Here is a 20,631-nt window from a genome sequence, read left to right as displayed (position 1 = left end):
GTGTAAGGTAGCGCTGGCTGCCAGTTTTCCCTTGTTTGTTTTTCCCAGATAAAAGGGCAAAATCATTAAATACTGACTGAACACTTCATTTCACATGAGCAAAGATATTGGTACAGCAGGCTGCTTTCTAAATAAAAGTTTAATGATGTGACACAAAGCAAGAAAAAGAGCAAGCACTTTTAGGTTCATCCTCATCCACACGCAAAACAACTTTATTTCTTGCAGCAGATGATGAGCACCACAGTTCTGTGGCTGCAGAAGTGAGGGTATCACTGAGTGCCGACCTCTGCTGACCTCACCTGGGAATTTCACAAAAGCATCATCCTCCCTTGAAGGCAGCAGATATCGTACCCGTACTCTCACATCACGGGGAACCACGCAGCCACATCCCGCTCTCCTCCGCCTCACAGCCTCTTGCTCAGAGGAAGAGGGAAAACACTGAATGATGAGGGAAGATGGTAAAATTCAGGGCTTGCATCCTGTTCAGGTTGTGAAAATTGAGATATTACTTCAGAAAATTTGAAAGTGGTATAAAAAAGTATCACCAGTAAGTTACACACACTGTTTGCTCATCTGAACCTGAAAACTAAAGAGTCTCTAAAAATGATCACTTAAATAGTACAGTCATATTTCTATGTCATGCAAAGGTGGTTTGCAAGTAACTTTTTTAATAATGGAAATAATTCTTCCTAGTACAATACAAGGCTTATGACCTATTTTTGCTTCTTATGTTTTAAATTTTGCTCTAAAAATATCAGGATTACACTTTTTTTTTTCTTACTGTTTTTAGGGAAGATTTCTCTAGACAAAGTTAAAATATTCACAGGGAATGTTAAGATAATCAATGGGGAAAGATAATGGTTCTTCAACAAACATATTTTTCTTCCAAGATAATAGTTGATCAATAAAGTTAAATATGTAATTATTATTGTTGCTGTTAGTATAACAGTTAACAAAAACAAGTCCCTGTATAGTCTAAGGAAGCTTTTCCTTATTTCCACTCACCCTCCTGGCTCTTGAGACAACCTTTGGATTGTTTTCTTCTTTTGTCTCTCTGGAAAGAAATACATTCAAATACTTTCATCATAAAAATCAGATTAAATAAAAATCTTTTAGTATTATTAAAAAGCTAAAATAACCTGAGATGATTTTTCCATCTCTTTTTCAAACCATCTTTAAAAATTTCTCACCCTGTGAAATTCCTTATCTTTCCTATTGGAGACTTCTCTCTCCTCTCTCTCAGGTTTTCTGAAACGTGGAAAGGAAAGCAAAAGAAGCAGGAGCACCCACTCACAGCAAGTCATGCCACAGCCGTGGCTTTTCATACATTAAGGTGTTTTAAAGGAAAAACTTCCCTCTAACATTTGTCCTGGAGGATAGTATCGTCTATAATAATTTATAGCAATATATAATGTATAATATAGAATATATTATAATTTGCAGAGCACAGTTTACCATGGTGTCTGCACCAGCCATGTGGAAGTATGGTTACACCCTATCACCCCTCCGCACCGCTGGGACTTCAAAGCGGGTCTCGGGTCTTATGGTTCAAGAAAGGTCTCCCCCAAGTAACCGTACTGAAGGGCAAAGCAACCAAAATGGTGATGAAAACTTGACCTGGCAGCCTGCGAGAACCAAGTTTCTTTCGTGGAGAGAAAGCAAGCCTCGCCGCGAACACACGGTAAGATGCAACAAAGCGGCTGCAGAGCAGGACGGGACAAACTTCCCCAGTACCCTCGGGGGTGAGAAGCAGCCCCACCAGCCTCTCCTCCCGCCTCCTCTGGGCGGCTTTTCCCGAGGCAGGCGAGGCGGGGCGTGCGGCTCGGCCCCCCGGCACAGCCGCCAGCCCGGGGCCGGTGGAGCCGTCGGTCCGCCCCCGCCATCCCCACCGCCTTCCCCGGCCCCGCAGCTCCGGGCGGGGTCGGCGGCTGCGGCGGGCGGATGGCGGCGGAGCCGGGAGCGGGGCTGCGCATCTTCCGCGACGTGAGTACTGGCATCCGCGAAAAGAACCCTCCCGCCAGCAAAGGCAGACACTGCAAGCGGGTGGGAGGCGGGCGAAGGGGGAGGGGGGCGTTTGTTTTGTTGTGTTTTTTTGTTTGTTTGTTTGTTTGCTTTTTGGAGCCGTGATTTTCTCTCTGAGATGAAAGGGGTGAAGCCCAGCGAGGCTGTGAGTCTTTCCTTTTCCTCTTCCCCTTCCCCTTTCTTTTTATTTTTTTTTTTTAATTGTTTTTACCATTAAAATGTTAATGAGGGGAATGAGTTTGCTTCCGATGGCGTGCATGTATGAGGAGACCAGGTTAGCAATTGGGGATGCTTATTGGGGGCGCTGACTGATAACGCTGTCACTTTTCAAAAGACACTGCTTGGATTTTTTTATATATATAGATATATAGATATATATTATAGATATATATATATATATTTTTTTTTTTTTTTTTTTTTTCTTCTTCTGGCTTTTTCCCTGAAGAGTGGCTGGGTCGGTGTGCAGAGTGACCCTGAGCCCTTCAGCTCGGTAAGGGAGAGCCCAGCGAGGTGCCCTCCTGTGCACTTGGCCATCCCACCCCTCAGGGCTGCTGTGCTGGACCATCGCCAAGGGCTCAGCATCTCACAAGATGCAGTTGTAAAGTTTTTTGTCTAAGCTTGCCTAGCACAGAGCACTTATTGATCCAAGGCAAGTTCTGGATAAAAAGCAAACTCCTGCTCAGAGATCTCCAAAATACCCTCTGTCTTGATGAGACCTACAGATCTTCAGACTAACTCTACTACCAACTCTGATTTACTGCAGACCAACTCTTGTAACGGGGCTAGTCCACCGTATCAGCTGGAAATGACATGTTCTGTATTAAAGCTTGTATTAAGGACTCACTATCTAAATATTTTCTCTAATGTGCCCACGTAAACTTCCCCAATATTTTCTCAAAATAATTTGAATCAGCCTCCAGTGAAAGCCATATCTGTTCTTCTTCTGATTGCTCTAGGCTCCGTGAGAAATCACTTAAATTAGACTCTCTGTTAACTTTTATAATATCCATTCAAGTGTACAATGAAAAATGCAGCTTTTTGGTCTTGCAAATTTCTCTTCTAAGGGAAACCATACAATTACACGTATACCATACAAAGACAGAGGAGAAACCCAGGTTGTCAGGAAAGAGATAAGACATTCAAATCGAGCCAGCTCTCCAGTTTAACTCAGCACACTGGGTTGGGAAACCACAGATGGTCAGAATATCTGATCAACTGAAAATTTTTCATTTCACCCACTGTGAAAAATTTATTTCAAATGAAAATTATTGGTTTAATTTTCAGCAATTTCTTAAACAAGTATCGGGTTCATATTTGTAGAAAAGCAGGTACCATTCACAAAACTGGTGAAAGGGGGGGAGAGGGGCTTCTGCCATATTTCTGCTCTTGAATTTGGAGGAAAACCTTACATTCAAACCTAGTCTCTGCCTGATTCAAAGCAGGGACTGGACCCTTGGGGTCCTTCCTGCTGTGGGAGTACACTCATGTCGTAACTGTTTGGGGGTGTGCAGCTCTCTGATAACCCCCCAGTGAAGTTCCTCCACCTTGTGTAAGCACTAACTGCATATTAGACCAGGCAGCAAGAGACTGGCTGTAAGGCAACAGAGAAAGGGCAGGCACTGAGGTCTCAGTCCCACTGGGAGCTGGGCAGAGATCTAATGAGAGCAACACCTGATTTGTAATGCAACTTCTTCCTGCTTTTGAGTCAAAGTCCCTATCAAGTGTCCAAAGGATTTTAACATTTCTGCAAGGTTTAAAAAAAATAATTGATCTAAAATTAAAATAGTGATGATTAATAATTTTTTAAAGATAAATTACTTATGCAGAAACTTTTGCCACCTTTGACTCATATTTATGGGGCACTTATAATTGATGGAAACTCCACTGCCAAGGCTAAGCAGCCGGTGCGGCTGCTCCACACAGAATTCTTGCACAAGGTGTGGGCTGCGTCACCTGCTGTGGCTGCAACACACGGTGTGGCTCTGCGTGGCCCCCTGCTACTCATGGCACAAGTCGTCAGCCATCTGTTAATATTGCTTGGGTCCAAGCTGGGCATATTTACCACCTCGCTGAAGCACACATTGCTCTTTCCCTTCAGAGGTGCTGGCACATGTGCCACAGTGGGCAGCTCAGCTGTGCCCTTGCAAGATGAGTGGGACATGCATCTCCCTGGGGGCACCCACTGCTCCCTTTTGTCAAGTGTAACTGGGCCTTTAGATCTCAGAGCATCATGTTTATCCACCCTCCCCAAATTTCACAGATCTCTCTGCTTCCAGCTGAAACTCTGCAAAAACCTTTCAGCACGCTGGCTTTGCCCTCTCTGTTAACATACAGTCACCAACTCCAGGGCAGCACCAAGTCTTATAGGCAGCATGGTGACAGGTACCTTGATAAGCAGACTGTCTTTTCCTTCAGGTGACACAGAAAGAAAACAAGGCTACTTGCCAATGAGGTAGAAGAAAGACCAAAAACAGTTACCCAAAAAAAACAGCCAAACCTGCCAGGAATCTGGGGCTGTATTTTACCTGTCTTTCCTTGGTCTGCATTTAGTCTTTTAGTTCTCATTAGGAGAAAATTTCCAATTTAAGAGTAAAAATTTAAAACACCTAAACAGGCCAATCCTCACACTGAAAAATGAGTTGCAATGTATGATCTATTTGGATATATAGGGAGGGAAGATGATATTTTACCAAGTTTATTTCATACCTTATGTTCTGTAAACTTGTTAGAATGCAAAGTTCAGCTTAGAGACTGTCAGTGAAGTCCTGGTTATAAGTCACAATTTTGTTAGTTCCCTGCCAACCCCACCCAACTGAATACAGCCATGAAGATGCTCTAACAGAGCTTGGCACCTGGATCCTTGCGTTTCTCATTTGGTTTCACTTCTAGGAGCAGAGCAGTTACGGCATGTGCTGGAGAAACCGTTGAAATACTACTGGCAGTTTGTCAAACGAGATAATATCTCCATTGCCTTCAGTTCTCAAAAATATTTGTGCCCATTTTGAAACTACTGATATTCATAGCAGCAATAGAAACTATATTTGGGAGATTTGCTTTCTTCCCTTCTCTAAATTTGTTTGTAGCATTGCCCAGATGACTCCCTGTTGCAGCTCAGGCTGACGTAGTGATGGGGACTACAACTGGAAATGTAGCAGGATCACCAGGTGGCCATTGCATATATCTGATATGTCATGTGATAACCCATGGCTGGCACCTTGTCTGTGCCACCACAAAACCACGTCGTCCTGAGAGCAAGGAGCTAGCAAAGAAACTGGAGGATATCTTCTCTGTCACTTCCACTCCTTGACGCTGATCCCTTCTCCAAAGCGTGGATGAATGTGGTGGTCCCTGTGGTGCGACTGCAGCTGTGACAGGCGGACACGCCAGTGTGTCACTGGCGGTAAGACAGGGCCGGTGCCTCTGCCTACAGCCCTGGATGTGTTGGTGCTGTGTCCCCCACTGATGGCAGGGCTGGGCCTGGAAGGCTCTGTCACCTCTTCTCACAGGAGGCGTTCTCCAGGATATTTTCCTCAGACTTTGCATGAGGTGTTACAGACTCTTGCTTATGTATTCAAGTAGCTTCTCCAGCAGGTGCCGTTTACAGTGGGGAGACAAGGCAGACCTGCATACCCTGAGGATAAGCTGGGGTCATGTACAGTTTTCATAGCACAGAAAGGATCTACAGTAGACACCCCCACCCTGCCCTTGCCTTCCCAGCTTATAAACCTCTATGCCTTCTCTCTTCTTTCTTCTGTATCTGCTTTCTACTTGTTGTCAGAGCAATCCTCAGATTTGCTCCCACACATCTGATCTTGCTGCCTCCTACACTCAGTCTGATCCTTTCATGACGCCCAGCTCCTCTCCTGACTTATCCCTTTGCTTCCTCCCCTCATGCAAACCCTGAGCCTTTCTCACCATCTTAGGTGCTCAGTGCATCCTCCCAGGTAACATTCTTGCTCTGCTTCTTTAAACCACATCTTTCAACCTCAAATCCAGTATCATGGTAGCCATATGGTATCAGGTTTTGTGCCAAAACATCGTCCTTATAAGCCATACACAAACTAGAAAATAAAGCTGGTTCTTATTATGCTGTTGGTTTTCTGTGCATGCAGCACAGGAGGAGTTAAAGCAATACTCAGGGAAGGATGAAGACACACTAAGGGCTTTTCAATTTTATACAGCCTTGTGAAAATATGATGTAGAGCTCAAACTACAAATGCCCAGTAAATACAGCACTGTGTGCTGTTAACCCATACCAAACAATAAACAAACAAACAAAAACCCCAAACTAACAAACAAAAAGCCCCACCACCAACAACAAAAAAGTGATTCTGTTCTCTCTCTCTTTTCATTTAGATATTAAGAAGAGCAGACAAGAATGGTAAGGCCGATCACATGTCTTCCCCCTCCCTTTGGAAAAAAAAATCCATCACTGATTTAGCATTTTAAGTCATGCTTTAAACATCCAAAAGGAAAACCAGCCATCCCTCATGCCATTTTATGTTTTCTACACATTCAATGTTATGTATTTTGTTGTGCACTCATCCTCCCTATGGGTTCCTTCCTTATGGGCAAATCTTGTGCTTTCACAATTTGGTATGTGTGTTTGATTTGCGCTTTGGGTGCATGTGGGTGTTTTATTAGTGACATTATGTTCACAAGAAGCTTTGAAATACTTGCTGGTAGCTCCATTTTATTACTTTTTAGAAACACCATAGGCCATATCCAGCAACCAGACTTGATTCTTACGTTTTGCAGTTATGTATTTGTTCTGCATGTCAGTAGGTAGAATAAAGCCTTGAATTCAACTCACGGATTTGTAACACAAAAGTCATAACTTTTTATTGTGTTCTTAATTGAAAGTTTTTCCTTCATGCTACTGAGTGATTTTCCTTCCACATTTATTTTTTGCCTTATTTAAATTCAGTAAGTTGGAGCATAGTACTGTGAGGCTTTACAAATACTCCCATTTTGGCCACAGCAGGGAAAGGTCCTTGATGTAAGGACCACAAGTGTGTCCACTGGATTTTTTTGCTGGTATACGTAGTCATGGTCTTGAACCTGACTTTAGTTCCTTTTCCCATCTCAGAATTGCTGCACAATTTTGGACAAGTTACAGTATCACTTTTGTGGCACATACCCCAGCTGAGAAATTAAGCCACTATCATGTCCCTGTGTCACACAGAATGAGAGATGCAGTGTGCCTGAGGCTGTGAAGAGCTTCTGTTACCATAAAAGTATTTATACATAACTCAGATAACCAGAGTTACGTCTTTCAGGATGAGAAGGAAACACAAGCTCACAATTATTTAGCACTGTAATACTGAAGTATGGGAAGAAAGGAGATGCAACTTCTTGCAGAATCATGGGCCAGACCTTGGTCTTTTTCTGAAAGCACTGAACAGTGTCAAACCCACAGCTCAGACAGGTTTAATCCTGACAAGCAATTCCCACTCAGTCTTCAGAAAACAGTTATTGTGCAGGTGTGACAGTGTACTCTCAGATATCTGAAGGCAAAGGGATACCATTGAGAAAATCAAAGATGATAATAACTTTCAAGGAAGAACTACTGGACATAAGGGGGCTTCCATACACTTTGATGTTATAATATAACTGAGTCTACTGAATAACAGTTTACTGTTGCTGAGATGGCAATCCCACCCCACAGCCCACCTCTGACCACTATTCCTGACCCAGCTTATGTGCGGCAACTGGCACTTCCCACAAAACCATGGCAGGCTCCTTCAAAGAGCGCAGGGCCCACAAAATCCATCACTGAGAGGTTGTTGTTATATCTCTCAGTCAGCTTGCCAGTGGCTTGCAAGGGCAGTGATGGTGCAAGCTGAATCCAGAGGTAAGGGCTGGGATGGGAGGAGAATGACCTTCCCCTTCAGCAGTGCCCTTCCAGCTTAGTTACATGCCAACCACAGCCAAGCTCCCCTGCAGACGTACTTGCAGTGTTTGGAATAGATGTTTATGTGTCTGCCGTGAAGATTGATGTTGTCCTCTTTACCACAGAGCCAAAACGAGCCCCCGCAGCTTCATGTCCCTGTCCTGGACTTGAACTCATGCTCTGTCCCAGCCCTGGTGGATCCACAGCAGTTTCGTGGTCAGGAAGTCTTCCAGTCCTCATGGGGGTTACTCCACAGTTTATTACTGATACTTTGCTATTAAAATAGGGGAAACAACTCACTTGCTTGTTCCAGAGCAATATGAAGCCACATTGGCCCTAGAGACTTTGGTCACTGGAGTTCATACTATATATATGGATCCTTTACAACATGTTATTGCGAGGAAAGTGGCTAAGTTCAGTCACTTTAGTTCTATTAATTTAAATCCATGAACTTGAAATTATTTCAGCTCTAATGTGCTTAATTGTGTTTGCTCAACCATCAGCTGCCTGTGGGACTTCCACTTTGCTAAGAGAGCATTGCACAGTCTCATGCAACATTAATAAGTAGCAGATCTGTTTTAAGGCTGGGAAGTTAAGTATCTTCTCAGAAGGGTTATTGGATATGTGAACACTTACCTAACATGTTTAAACTGTTGTCAACAGCAATTATTAGCTGACTAGGATACTTGGACTTTTAGTGTCACCTTTCTGTGCTACAGGAAACCAAATGTTGGCTTACAATAACAAATACCACATTACTGTCCGCGGCACGCTCCAGTTAACCCATGCACTTTCAATAGGACTCTCTCAGAGCTGCCATATTCATTCTCTGTGAGATTAAAATTCCACCCAAAAAATTATAATAAAAAACCTCGCTAGATGCTTGACAGCAAGAAAAAAATACATCCAAAAAAGTGGATCAAGCTAATGAATAAGAATATTATAGAATTATAGAATCATGAAATAGTTTGGGTTGGAAGGGGCCTTCAAAGGTCACCTAGTCCAACCCCCCTGCAATGAGCAGGGACATCTTCAGCTAGATCAGGTTGCTCAGAGCCCCCTCCAGACTGTCCTTGAATATTTCCAGGGATGGGGCATCTACCACCTCTCTTAACAACCTGTGCCAGTATTTTTGCACCCTCATTGTAAAAATTTCTTCCTCATTCTTCCTTCTATCTCCATTAAAGGTGACAGCATTCTTACTGTGATTGTAGGGACTGTGGGCTTTCATGTTAGCCTTCCACAACACGGAAAGACAACTATTCTTGCAAAGACAATATAAAATAAGAGATCAAAAGAGTCAAGAAATCATGCTGAATTGCTGCCACTCAAAAATGCTAAAATGATTTATGACTGCTAGGTTTAACTGAGAAACTTCTTGAACAACCATTCGCCTATTTGAAAGAAGCCATGCAAATCTTGTTTTTTTGGGGGTGGTGGCTTCTTTCTTTGCCACCACAGTCACATACATCATTCTGTCACCCTCCTGTTTCTGGAAACATCAGTTGTGCATAGCTCCCACAGGAGCATCAGCTTCATAAGCTCTACCTATAGTTCTTACTTCATGGCTGAGGAGATCCACTCTATTATGGAGCAGGTCCACACTCCTGCTGTAACTGGAAAGGTCGTGTGATTTTCTTAGAAGGCAAACAAAGCATAGGGAAGGAACATCACATTTCTAAGAAATACATGGTTCCTAATATTCACAAAAGCAACAGAAAACCCTAAGGGAAAAGAAGGCAATTTCTTAAAGGTGATATGTTGCACATTGACCTTTTTGGAAATGAGAAGTTTCAGGCTTGCATGTCAAAATGAAGTTTTGGCCAGGTTTACTTTACAAAACTCCACACATTCAAATGAAACCTAATTTGGGAAGAAAAAAAAAAAGGGCAAAAAATCCCAACAACTAAAAGGAAAGCTCTTCATTTATTTCATTCCTTTTGCTATTTAAAACAAAATCAAACTCATTAAGTTCCTCTCAAAAAGTAAAATCTTGTCCGTAGCCAGCAGGGTCAAGAAATACGGAAAACTGGAAAAGCCAAATGCAGTCTTTCCTAATCAAGTCAATTTTTTACCTCACTCATCTCACAGGTGACAGTGGTTGCCCCACACACATGTGACTGCAGTACCTATAGGTGCTTATCTTCCTGCATGACGTGTTTATCTTACTTTCTTATATGCTAAGAGGGACATGGAGTACCCCATGGGCCTTGCAGAGATTTGCAAACAAGTGAAACAATATCATTTGTTGGTAAATGTCACCCTGGGGCCTCGCCTGACCATGCAGCTTTGACATGTGCCCTGGTAGTGTAGCCACATGATATAATTTCCCCCTGTTATCACAGGAATGGAAATTCAAATATAGACTATGTTGCAGAAATCCAATCATAGTCTGACTGTCAAACTGGAGAAGAAAAAATTGTAATAATCTACTGAGAATGCAACTCTTGATCTTGCAAGAGTAACTGTTTTCCTTCAGCTGAGGGAACGTGCTTCAGCCCTGATGGTTCAACACTGACCAGAATCAGGGAGTTGCACAAAATAACTGGAGAGCAGTGTTCTGCCTTTGCCTGCATCAAGGTGGGGAACATTTCTCTTCCCATACTCCTGGGGAAGAAGCGGGCTGCTCTTCTCTTTTAGCAGAGCCTTTCTACTTTATCATCTCCATGTGCTTCAGATCTGTTATCTTCTGATGGTGGAAACAAATTATTCCAAGCCTGGTGACTTGGCTCTGGGCTTGCCCGCCTGTGGGCTGCTGAGTGTATGCGTCAGCACAAGAGCCACCCTTTAATGCATGAACCTTCTCTCCTGCTCTGGGGACATGGCATGTCCTAGCATTTAAAACTCTGCTTAGCACTTTTCAGCATGGAAATAGCCATCCAGTCAAACCTGGAGGGAGCAGGGAGTGACTCCCAGCCATGTCCTCCAGAAGAAGGATCTTCCAGCTGTCTCTCTTCTCCACAAGTTTAGAACTGGTATTTGATTATGGCCTTGTTCCAAACTTAGAGCTTCTGCTCTAATATGGCAGGTTTAGAAAAGATTGTTTGTATATAGATGCTGTCATTGATTTGCAAATACAAGTCAGCTGTTATGAAAAAGCACTGGGTATAACTATACCTCAAACATCATTAAAGCCCCTAAGAGGAAGATACTTGAGAACAACATAGGTTAATAGTGGCTATAGAAACAGAGACTTAAAAAACAAACCAACCAACCAACCAACCAACCAACCAACCAAACAAACAAACAAAAAACAAACAAAAAAACCCCACCAAACCTTAACTGTATTAACCATAAAACCCACAGTAAACAGTATGCAGCAGGCAGTCAAGAATGACTGCAACCAAATGAGGGAAAAACTGAAAATTGACCAAACGAGAGAAAAAGCTCCAGAAATGGCCAAACCTGAATGACAAACACCCAGAACAGACTAGCAGCAAAATGTTTTCAATGCCAAAACCAGCACATTTATGTCTGGTTTAATTTTTTCTGACATTTCAAACAAGCAGTCACTGAAGGCCTTTTCTTCCCCTCTAAAAATAGATAATTTGTAATGTTCTTGAACTAGAATATGTAAAATGAAAAATACAGTCAGATGAGACCAATCTTCTCATTCTGTCACATGTCTTCATTCAGCACCCTCTGATGTCCATGCTACAGCACAGGGATATCAATCAGACTTTTAAATGTAGAATTCTAAAAATGAATAAGAAAGCATGATAATACATGCAGTAGCAAAATTGCCGTTGATTGCAGTGATTTGGGGATTTCAGCCTAGCTCTAAAACCATGGGAACATTAGCCTGACAAAAAATTGTGGGTTACAAATAAAAGATATTTTAAAATAAGGCAAGTGCAGCAGTAGCATCCTATCACTTCCACCAGGGTCAGTGACCAAAACACTGACATACACATTTGACATACACATTTGAGGCACCCAAAAAGATTTCCACAGAGGAAACATAAAGCCATGGAGTTACATCCACATGATGATCAAGAGGAAATCTCACAATGCTCACTCTGAAGTCAGTTTTGCTGTGATCAAAATAGGTGTTTACATATACATTATTTATTGACAGGACCATTGCAGGACAAACACTGACTTTGCAGGTGAGTCTTCTACCAGCTGCGTCTACTCGTGTGTCTCCAGGTGAGCTGTGGTAGGATAACAGCCAGCTCACTACAGCATCCTCAGGCAGTGACTTCTCAGTGGCTCTAGCTTGTAGCCCAGAGTTCAAATTTATGCCATCCCAGAGGACTGAGTGAATGTGCCTGCAAGAGGCAGGGGGAGCACCTCAGGAAGGGGATCTCTGGAATCGCCCTAAGTGAACCGTTACAGTTGGCCTGGGAGCTCTCTGAAGATTGCCGCTTAGCGTATTAAACTTCATTTCAAGGAAAATGTTGGAGTTACACCAAAGCAAGGCATGCCAAGTCCCTGATTTCAGCATTTTTTCCTATGTCAGTATCTCCTAATCGGGGGCCACAACATCCTGATGTTTCATGAGGTCTTCAGCTGTCCCCAGCAGCGATGCTTGGTGGCAGCTGCAGCAGCATATGGGCTCTCCCCTCCATACACAGGGACTGGCCAAGAATGTCACAGCAAGGACAGGGTGGCCAGTTCTTGTATGCCCTTCCTTGAAAGAAACAGCTAGGTGCAGGAATCCCTTGGGGAAGCTATCTGCACCATGTTACCCAGCAGCACCAGGTTTGAGCTGCCCATAGTGGCTGCATTTGATCTATACATTTACTGGATTACTTTACCCAACATATATTCTGAATAGGAGCCAGACACAAATCTTCTGAACTGCAGCGTGGCTGATTTGAGCTCCCAGATTTTTCAATCAGTATTGGTAAAATGGCTTTGTAAGGCAAAACCCTTGCTGCACAACCTCCAGGAACTCTTGCCACACTGCTGTTTGCTTCCTGAGCATCTGGCTCCACTGCAGACACCATCCTGGCTCCTCTTTCAGAGCCCAGGCTCTGCCTGGGCTGGGATTCCCCATCCCACCTCCCTGGATCCTTTAGGTGCTGCAGGGCTGGACTCTGCACTCCAGATTCCAAATGTCATTATTTCTATAAAGATAAAATGCCTATTTTTAAACCTAAGCCTTCTCCCTATTAGGCTAGTCCCCTTGGGACCACTTGGTTATGTGTGCTAAGTTTTTCCAGCATATAGCTGGAGTAATGGCTCAAAATCACTATTTCTGATTATGTTAATACTTCATACAGACCACAGTCAATGAAAGCTTAGTGCATTTGCTCAGAATCTTTAAAGCTTCAGCCTATGTCTTTGCTTTTTCTTGTGCAACCCCTCATGCCTGGGACCTACTGGATATTATCAGCATACTCTTTGGCACACTGAAAATTATTATTTTGGCAGCTGTTCCTTGGTCTGATTCCAGCTTATGTGCTGTGTGCCAATAAATCAATTTTTTTTCAACTTTTTGCATCTTGTTCAGTCCGTCCATGTCTGTTGTCGTGTGTGTGTGTGTCCCACTACCTCATTTTCTCTGTGTATGAGGCAATATCTTTTAGCACTCAAGTGCCCTGATCCAAATCTTTTACAGCAGGTATAGACTGTCAGTCCCTTCCAAAAAGGCAAGTCACACAGCAGGTCCCCAGGAGTGGGTGAGCTGGGAGCAGGACCCATGTTTACACAGCCTTCCCACTGTGGGACTGTGGCCTGAGTGAGGTGCTTTAAGGCTTTAACTTCTTCAAAGGCAGCCAGGTTTCAAAAATCCATAATGGGCTGTCACAACTCCCACAAGGGATTTAGGAAGTCAGCTCCCATTGAGAACTCTTAGGACCTGGATGGGTTTGTTTTTTGGCCCTTGTCTTTCCCATGGCCAAAGTGACAGATCCATTTTGAGCACTGTCATTTCTTAGTCCCTGTTGTACCCTCCTGGGGCACAAATACTTTCTGCCACAGGGGATTGTTCTATTTGCTGGTTTCACTTCTTGTTAGCTCTTCTCCTTTTGCTAATTTTTGCCCTATAAGGGCAGAGGACTGTGCTCATGGAGCCCCAGACCCTAAATAACCCAACTGTGCTGGCAGTGTGCATGCTGTCAACCTGGAGGCAGGCTGGGCACCACCTGGTTGGGTAGGACAGTGCCATAGGCTCTGCTTTCCAAATCTCATCCCACCAAGGTGAACCCCAGGATGAGCTTTAGGCCAGTGGGGTTTTTCTTTCCCGTTGCCATAAACTCTTCCATGTGGCTCCTCCAATTGCCATAAGCCCTAGGGCTGCCATTTGGCCACAGAAGCTCCATGTGATGTGACTCCTGCTGTAAAAAGACTGCTTTGGTGTCCTCTGAGGAGCCCACAGGCATGTTTAGCTGCTGGGAAAGGCTCCCAGTCCTAACAAGAAGCCCAAAATAGGTGGGAGTGGAAGCTGTTTTGTTGCCCTCCGGCATTTACTGGCATCTCTGCAAGACATCCTGCTCCTCTGCATCACCGTAACTTCTTTCCCTGCCTGCAGACTCACTACTTGCCACCATCTTTGGATATGTAGACTCCGAATATATACATGCCCTTGTTCATTATTTGCTTGATACCTTTTTCCATTACTGAAGTCATCTTTCAGTGCAAAAAGAGAGTATGTGTGTGCCTTTCCTTCATCAGATATGCTGTTGTCTATTGAAGTCATAAACTATCCAAACTGTGTCCTGGAGATTACTCATGTTTCTGGAATGGACTGGCTGGGGGATATCACTTGGTTCTATTTTACACATAAAAATATCTGTTCAGTAGAGAGGTGTATTTTACTTAAATAAATGTAAGAATGTAATTGTAACCCAAAGGAAGACTCTTCTAAAACACCATGTAAATATATTTCTAAACTTGCAACCACTACACAGGGAGATTCATTTTATTGTTTATTATTTTGTCTGCCAGTCAGGAGTGTTTTGGCTCCAAGGAGGACAGGCAACTGTGCCTGTTTTTGAAGACATTCTGGTTTTGAAATATGTCAGAGAAGATACACAAAAGCATGCAAGGCTTGCCCAACAGCTTCTTTGAGATAAGGTTGCCAAGGCAAACGCTGCTGCAGGTTGATTCATCTGAGGGATGCATGGCTTCAGAAAAGTTTGTCTTTTATGAATCATCCACCCCCTGTTACTTTGCCAGTGACATGGATTGAAGCGTCAATGATAGAGGTTTCCACTCAGCTGCTCTGAAACACTTAAACCAGACAGTATTTATCTGGGCACTTGGAGGACAGTGAAGTGTGCCCCAGGGACGTGAGGCTGAGGATGTGTTATGCAAACTGTAAAATAAAGCCTGTTATTGATGCTTGAAGAAAAACCTGGTTAGGCATATGTGTCTGCAATTAAACAGCACGAGGAACACTAGTTAGGGGTTGGGTCTGAGCTTCATCTGAGCACTGAGGAAGTGTAGGGGTGGCCTGGGCCACTGGCACCTGAGTCCCCAGCTGCACTAGCAAAACGGTTATACAAAATCAGAGAAATGCTCTGGAGAACAATAGCTTTTTTTTCAGTAAATGCAACCATATAAAGTCCGTAAGTAACCAAATAGGTTCAAACCTCCTTGGGTTTTGCCAGCAACAAGCTCAGTGATGTGTCAGTCAATGTCATTGACATTCAAAATGTTACTGGGAATAAACAGCAAGGAAGCAAAACGCAATGTCTGCTCTTGGATTATAAAATATAAACAGAATAGTTAAAGTGTCCAATCTGGCTGTTGGCAGATCATCGATTTTCTGGATTGATGTAAAGCCAATGATCCTGAAGAACAGAGATAAACAGACAGATGTTTCAGGTTTTGTGTCATACCCAGGCTGTTTTGTGAGTAAACGAGCTTCTTGAGTATGTGTATAACTTGCATGCAGATCACACTTCCCAGCAAAGGCTAAAGCTACATAGGCAGTTTGATTAAACAATCAATTTTATCTGTATGAGCCAAAGGAAGCATAGCTGTGTAAAGAAGCTCCTTTCAACACGGTCAATATTTGATATTCCTTCTCTGTAACCAGTGCCAAATGGCAGATGTATTTAGATTCTTAATTAGGTAATCATGGCAGTTCTGCCAAAGAAAATTGCCTACCTTCAACCCAGTATTGTGCCATTTTGGTTTTTACTTCTTGTATATCCTGACATTTTATTTTGATAATAATAATAATAATCTCCAGCTACAATCTGTCTTTTCATATTAAATGTTTCAAAATGTTTTTGCTGAATCACACATTCAATTTGTCCAACTTTGAAAACTCTTGAAGATTATGTATTTGAAGCCATATAAATTATGAAATAAGAGCAAGTAAAAGAGTGAGGAACCTCCTCAGCTCTGTTTTTCAAATCTGTATGCTCTAGTAAAACATGTAGTTACAGGATTCAGATACTGCCTTTATAACAGATTTTTCACCACTCTGAAATATGGCAGCAATATGTTGTGTATTTATCTTGTGCTTAGGACATCTTAGTCTTACCCTGTACAGTTGTTTAGTGCCCTGTCAGTGTTTCAGTATGTTAATGAAGGAAGAGAAAAAGCCATGTGTACTTAAATTTAGTGCTACCCAAAACGGAGTTACAAAGTCTTAAGCTCTGAAAATATTCTCTATGCTTCATGCAAAGGCTCCAATAATTTAGCTAAATTATTACTTAACTACTATTTAACTATTCCAGCTTCTTCTAAGTAGAAGTAAGAGATGGATATTATTTCTCTGGCTTTTGTTTGCTGATTGTCAATCTTGCATTTGAAACTCATTCAGATACACTAGTCAGTGAGGAACAATTTGCCATAACTGTTTTCATGGAGTTATGGTTTTGCCTCATCCTGACCCACACACTTCTTCTGAGGTCATGCCTGTACACCAAAGAAAAGAGGACAGCTGTTCTTCAGGACAGAAGCAAGTGTTAGCTGTTGCTGAGGGATCCCTGGCAAAATCTCAAGGACTTGTGTTGGACCAGCTTTCCATTTGTAAACTTCTTTAACTTTTTTAACACTGGTTGGTTTCTTGTATCACCTTCTACACAACGTCATTCAAAGCTCTGTCCAGGATCTAGTTCATTTCAGCAACCAGAATTATCTTGCATTTCTTCCTTTAATTGATCCCTTGATGATTTATTCTGATGATCAGAGGCCAGAATTAAGAGAGTTTAGTGCTCTTTGCAACTCAGAGTCCTACTTTCAAAACCAGACAACGACCTAAGTCAGCCACTGCTGTCACTGCTGTCACAGCCATCCTGTGGATGGGACAGGCTGTCCAAACTGTGACACATTTTATCAATTTCTGACATCACTAATCCAAACAAAATGAAACAGAACACATAGAAAATCTGCAGTATAGCACCTTCTCTGGGATTTTCAGACATGCATGAGCTGAGATACAAATACAATCACTACTTCAAGAAAATGCTGTAGTATTTATTGAAATACCCCTTAGAAAGCACTCAGAGTTGTGCAGTTCAATGTGACAAAAGGAGGGTGGAGTCTCAATTTGAAGTGGTAACATCCTGAAAATACCAGATGCATTAATCTCTGCCCAACACATCTCAGCTCAAGGATTCTGCCTCATATAGTCAAGGGCTTGCTACAATTAAAGCTAAATTAAGAAACAGGTGAAACCAACTCAATTAATGTATTAGAGATTGTAATAAGGACTCTCTCCTCTTGAATTAATGTGCATCCCATTACTGTTCTTCTAAATGCTATCATATGGTACTTCCCCTCCTTCTGAGTCCCATTAGTCCTGTAGACACTTCTTAACTACATGAGCATGTTATTGATGATGGTCAGGGTGCATGTGGTGATGATTGGTTTTGTCCCAAACAAAAGAGAAGAGCAAATACTTAGAAAATAAAAAGTCAAAGTCTTCATAGTTGGGCTTCACTGTATATTGCATGACCTATTCAAACTCCATCTGAAAATCCATTTGAGGATTTTGATTGACATCTGATGTATGTCCAAAACAGTTTTCTCATTCCTAAATTTTGGTCTAATTCTAGACAAATTACATGTTTGCAAATAGAAATTTATTATTTTCTACGGTAAGAAAATTAGTTGAAATTCTTTCCACTGGAGGAAGACACAAAGCTGTCTTCCTAGTTCATGAAAACTGAACTGTTAAAAATTTATTTTGTAATTTCACACCAAACATAGGGCTTTTTGAGAAAGATATATTTTATAAAGAAAGAGACAATCAAAATGCTGCAAACCAGTGCAGTGTATTGATTAGTGTCCTTAGAAGTGAGCTGCTATTGAGTTGCGCACTTGAGTCTGTCTCCCATGAGGAGGTAGGGAGCAGAGGAAAGAATGGGGAGGAAAAGAAAAGGAAAATAAGAAGATAGCTTTATACAGCTGAAGAAATTTTCATTCAACCAATGTGTTCCTTTGACAAATGTTTGGGTTTGCATTTCCCTGGATTTTCTCTGGCCCTCTCAGTCTCAGATCTTCCATGCAGAGGTAAGAACATGGGCAGGGGAAGCATGGGGCATGACAGGGAGAAGCTGCTGTGAATGGGGTCAGTGCACAGTTGGGGTTGTACTGATGTGTTTGTTGGTAGAGACTTACCCAATCCAAACTATCTTTGCTTGAAAGATGAGAATGAGGAAGAATACCAGGGTTGCCAGGCAAACTGAGAACTCTGATACAACAGCTGATGCACTTAACATCATGTTCTTTATGTGTCTTGATCAAGTATGCGAAGTTTCTACATTTAGTGTGAAGAGCGGGGTTTTTAAATGGTTTCCTCTTCTACTGCATGAAGTAAACAAGCAAAACCATAAATGAAACTAAGGCACTTTCCATTTCTTCATTGTTACAGATGATGGAAAACTGTCCTTTGATGAATTCAAAGCTTACTTTGCTGATGGAGTCCTGAGTGGAGAAGAACTGCATGAACTTTTTCACACAATTGATACACACAACACTGAGTAAGTGTCCCCTTCTTACAATCAGAAGCTAGACTGTGTCAAATGTCTCTAAAGTGTAAAAGTGAAGACTTTCTAAACCTTCTAGAAATACCTGAACGTTCCAACAAATGTGATTGGGGTACCGAGAACACAGGGTGGAAATGGGATGCCTTCTGTGTTGCCCACCTATGACAGTAATGCATCTGTGGCTTCCTTGAGGCTTGAATATAAGCTCCTCAATTCTTGACATCTCTTCACTTGATTCACTACCTGAGATGGATACTTGGAGGAGATGTTGAGCAGGTAAAAAAAGTAAATGAGGGTGCGAAGAACCTCATATATTGCTTTCCACACAGCCAAACTTGTGCCATTGCATTTTCTCTTAAGGTAACTTTTCCTTATCTACAGTGATTAAGGTGGATTGAAAACTGGATGAATGGCCAGGCCCAGAGAGTGATGATCAGTGGCATGAAGTCTAGCTGGAGGCCAGTAACTAATGTTGCACCCCAGAGGTCAGTACTGGGTCCAGTCCTGCTCTGATCTCACGTTGCTGTAAATCAGGCATAGCCTCCCCAGAATCATCAGATTTAAGCCATCACAAAATGGAAGTGTGGAATTGGACTTCTAATCCCAAGGCCATCCTAAAGCATCCAGTAAACCATCCTGTGTTGAATACTCTTGGTACTAGGATGCAACAGAGATACAGGTTTCCCAGATATATCAGTCTCCTTAACAGACATCACAGGAGAAGCAGCAATATAAACAGGTTATCTCTTATCATAAGAAATGAAGAGTAGGCAGTCATCATTTCCCTAATTTCCCATATTTCGCTAATTTGTCAAAAGTACTTATGTGCTATAAATTCAAAGAAGAAGGTTGCAGAAATGCTGCTAAATAAATAAGTACTGAGTACAGAAGAAATAAGTATAACATTTTATTTTCCTCAGGTTTCTTAAAATCAGTGGCAAAGACTGAGGAACAAATAAGATCTTCAACAGATACAATGCATGCAGTCTACCTAATCCTAGCAAAATGAGTCACACATTTCGTAGAACACCATGGGAATTGGCTTAGCAGATTAAGGGCCTTCACACAAATTTTTAACCCAGAGTCAAATACTCATTTCAGAGCCAAGGACTCATTCATACAGCTTTGGACTTCCTTGTATGTACCATATATCTGCCTCGGAGTGGTTTTATTTTACCATGATTCCATTTGTCTGCATGTGTCAGAGAGCGTCCTAATAAAGGAAATATCCTTGATGACTATGTAAGATTTCTAAAACAAATAGATAGGGGTTCTAAAGCTATTTTTCTTTAATTTTTATTTGTAAACTTTTTTTAAAAATTTGTAAAATATTTTTATTTGTAAAATTTTTATTATTTGTAAATATTTTTCTCTTTAACACAGAATATCTGGACCTGAAAAATATGTAGAAAAGTGAAAATAACATTGCAGTTTCATTTCTGGGAGATAGGCACATCTGAAGAATAGGTGAGACTTTGCTGAATGCCACAGTTACTAACTGAGAACTGGTAATGAAACTGGCACAGCAGCCATCTGAGATAGATAATTTTCACTGTCCAGAAAAACTCTTGTCAAAAAGCAGGGCACAAAAGTCGCAGAGAATATGTACTGTGAAGGAGCATATTTTTGTGTATTTAAGGGAACTGAACAGATAGAAGACAAAGAAAACCTACTAAATTACCTTTATCAATCAGAAGATAGGGTGCTTTCTTCTGACTGGTTGACATTTGTTATAGAGTAAAACCTTCATATAGATAATAAGAAAACACGCTTAAAGCTTACATTTAAAACAGCAACAAGAAGCCTTTTTGAGTGTTTTTT

General features: G+C 41.9%; 1 protein-coding gene across 1 annotated transcript in view; it reads left to right on the top strand.

The window, feature by feature from the left end:
• Positions 1–1,847: 1,847 nt before the first annotated feature.
• NECAB1 (N-terminal EF-hand calcium binding protein 1) overlaps positions 1,848–20,631 on the top strand; it is a 62,665-nt gene continuing 43,881 nt past the window's right edge. The window contains exons 1-3 of the mRNA XM_065831938.2: positions 1,848–1,983; positions 6,379–6,403; positions 18,696–18,804. Of these exons, the coding sequence (XP_065688010.1) occupies positions 1,942–1,983; positions 6,379–6,403; positions 18,696–18,804 (176 nt within the window). The 5' untranslated portion in view covers positions 1,848–1,941. The remainder of the gene's footprint in view (positions 1,984–6,378; positions 6,404–18,695; positions 18,805–20,631) is intronic.

This window comes from Patagioenas fasciata, chromosome 2, assembly GCF_037038585.1.
Source record: "Patagioenas fasciata isolate bPatFas1 chromosome 2, bPatFas1.hap1, whole genome shotgun sequence".
NCBI lineage: Eukaryota > Metazoa > Chordata > Aves > Columbiformes > Columbidae > Patagioenas > Patagioenas fasciata.
The sequence above is the reverse complement of the archived record's forward strand: the minus strand, read 5'-3'. Positions and strand labels throughout refer to the sequence as shown.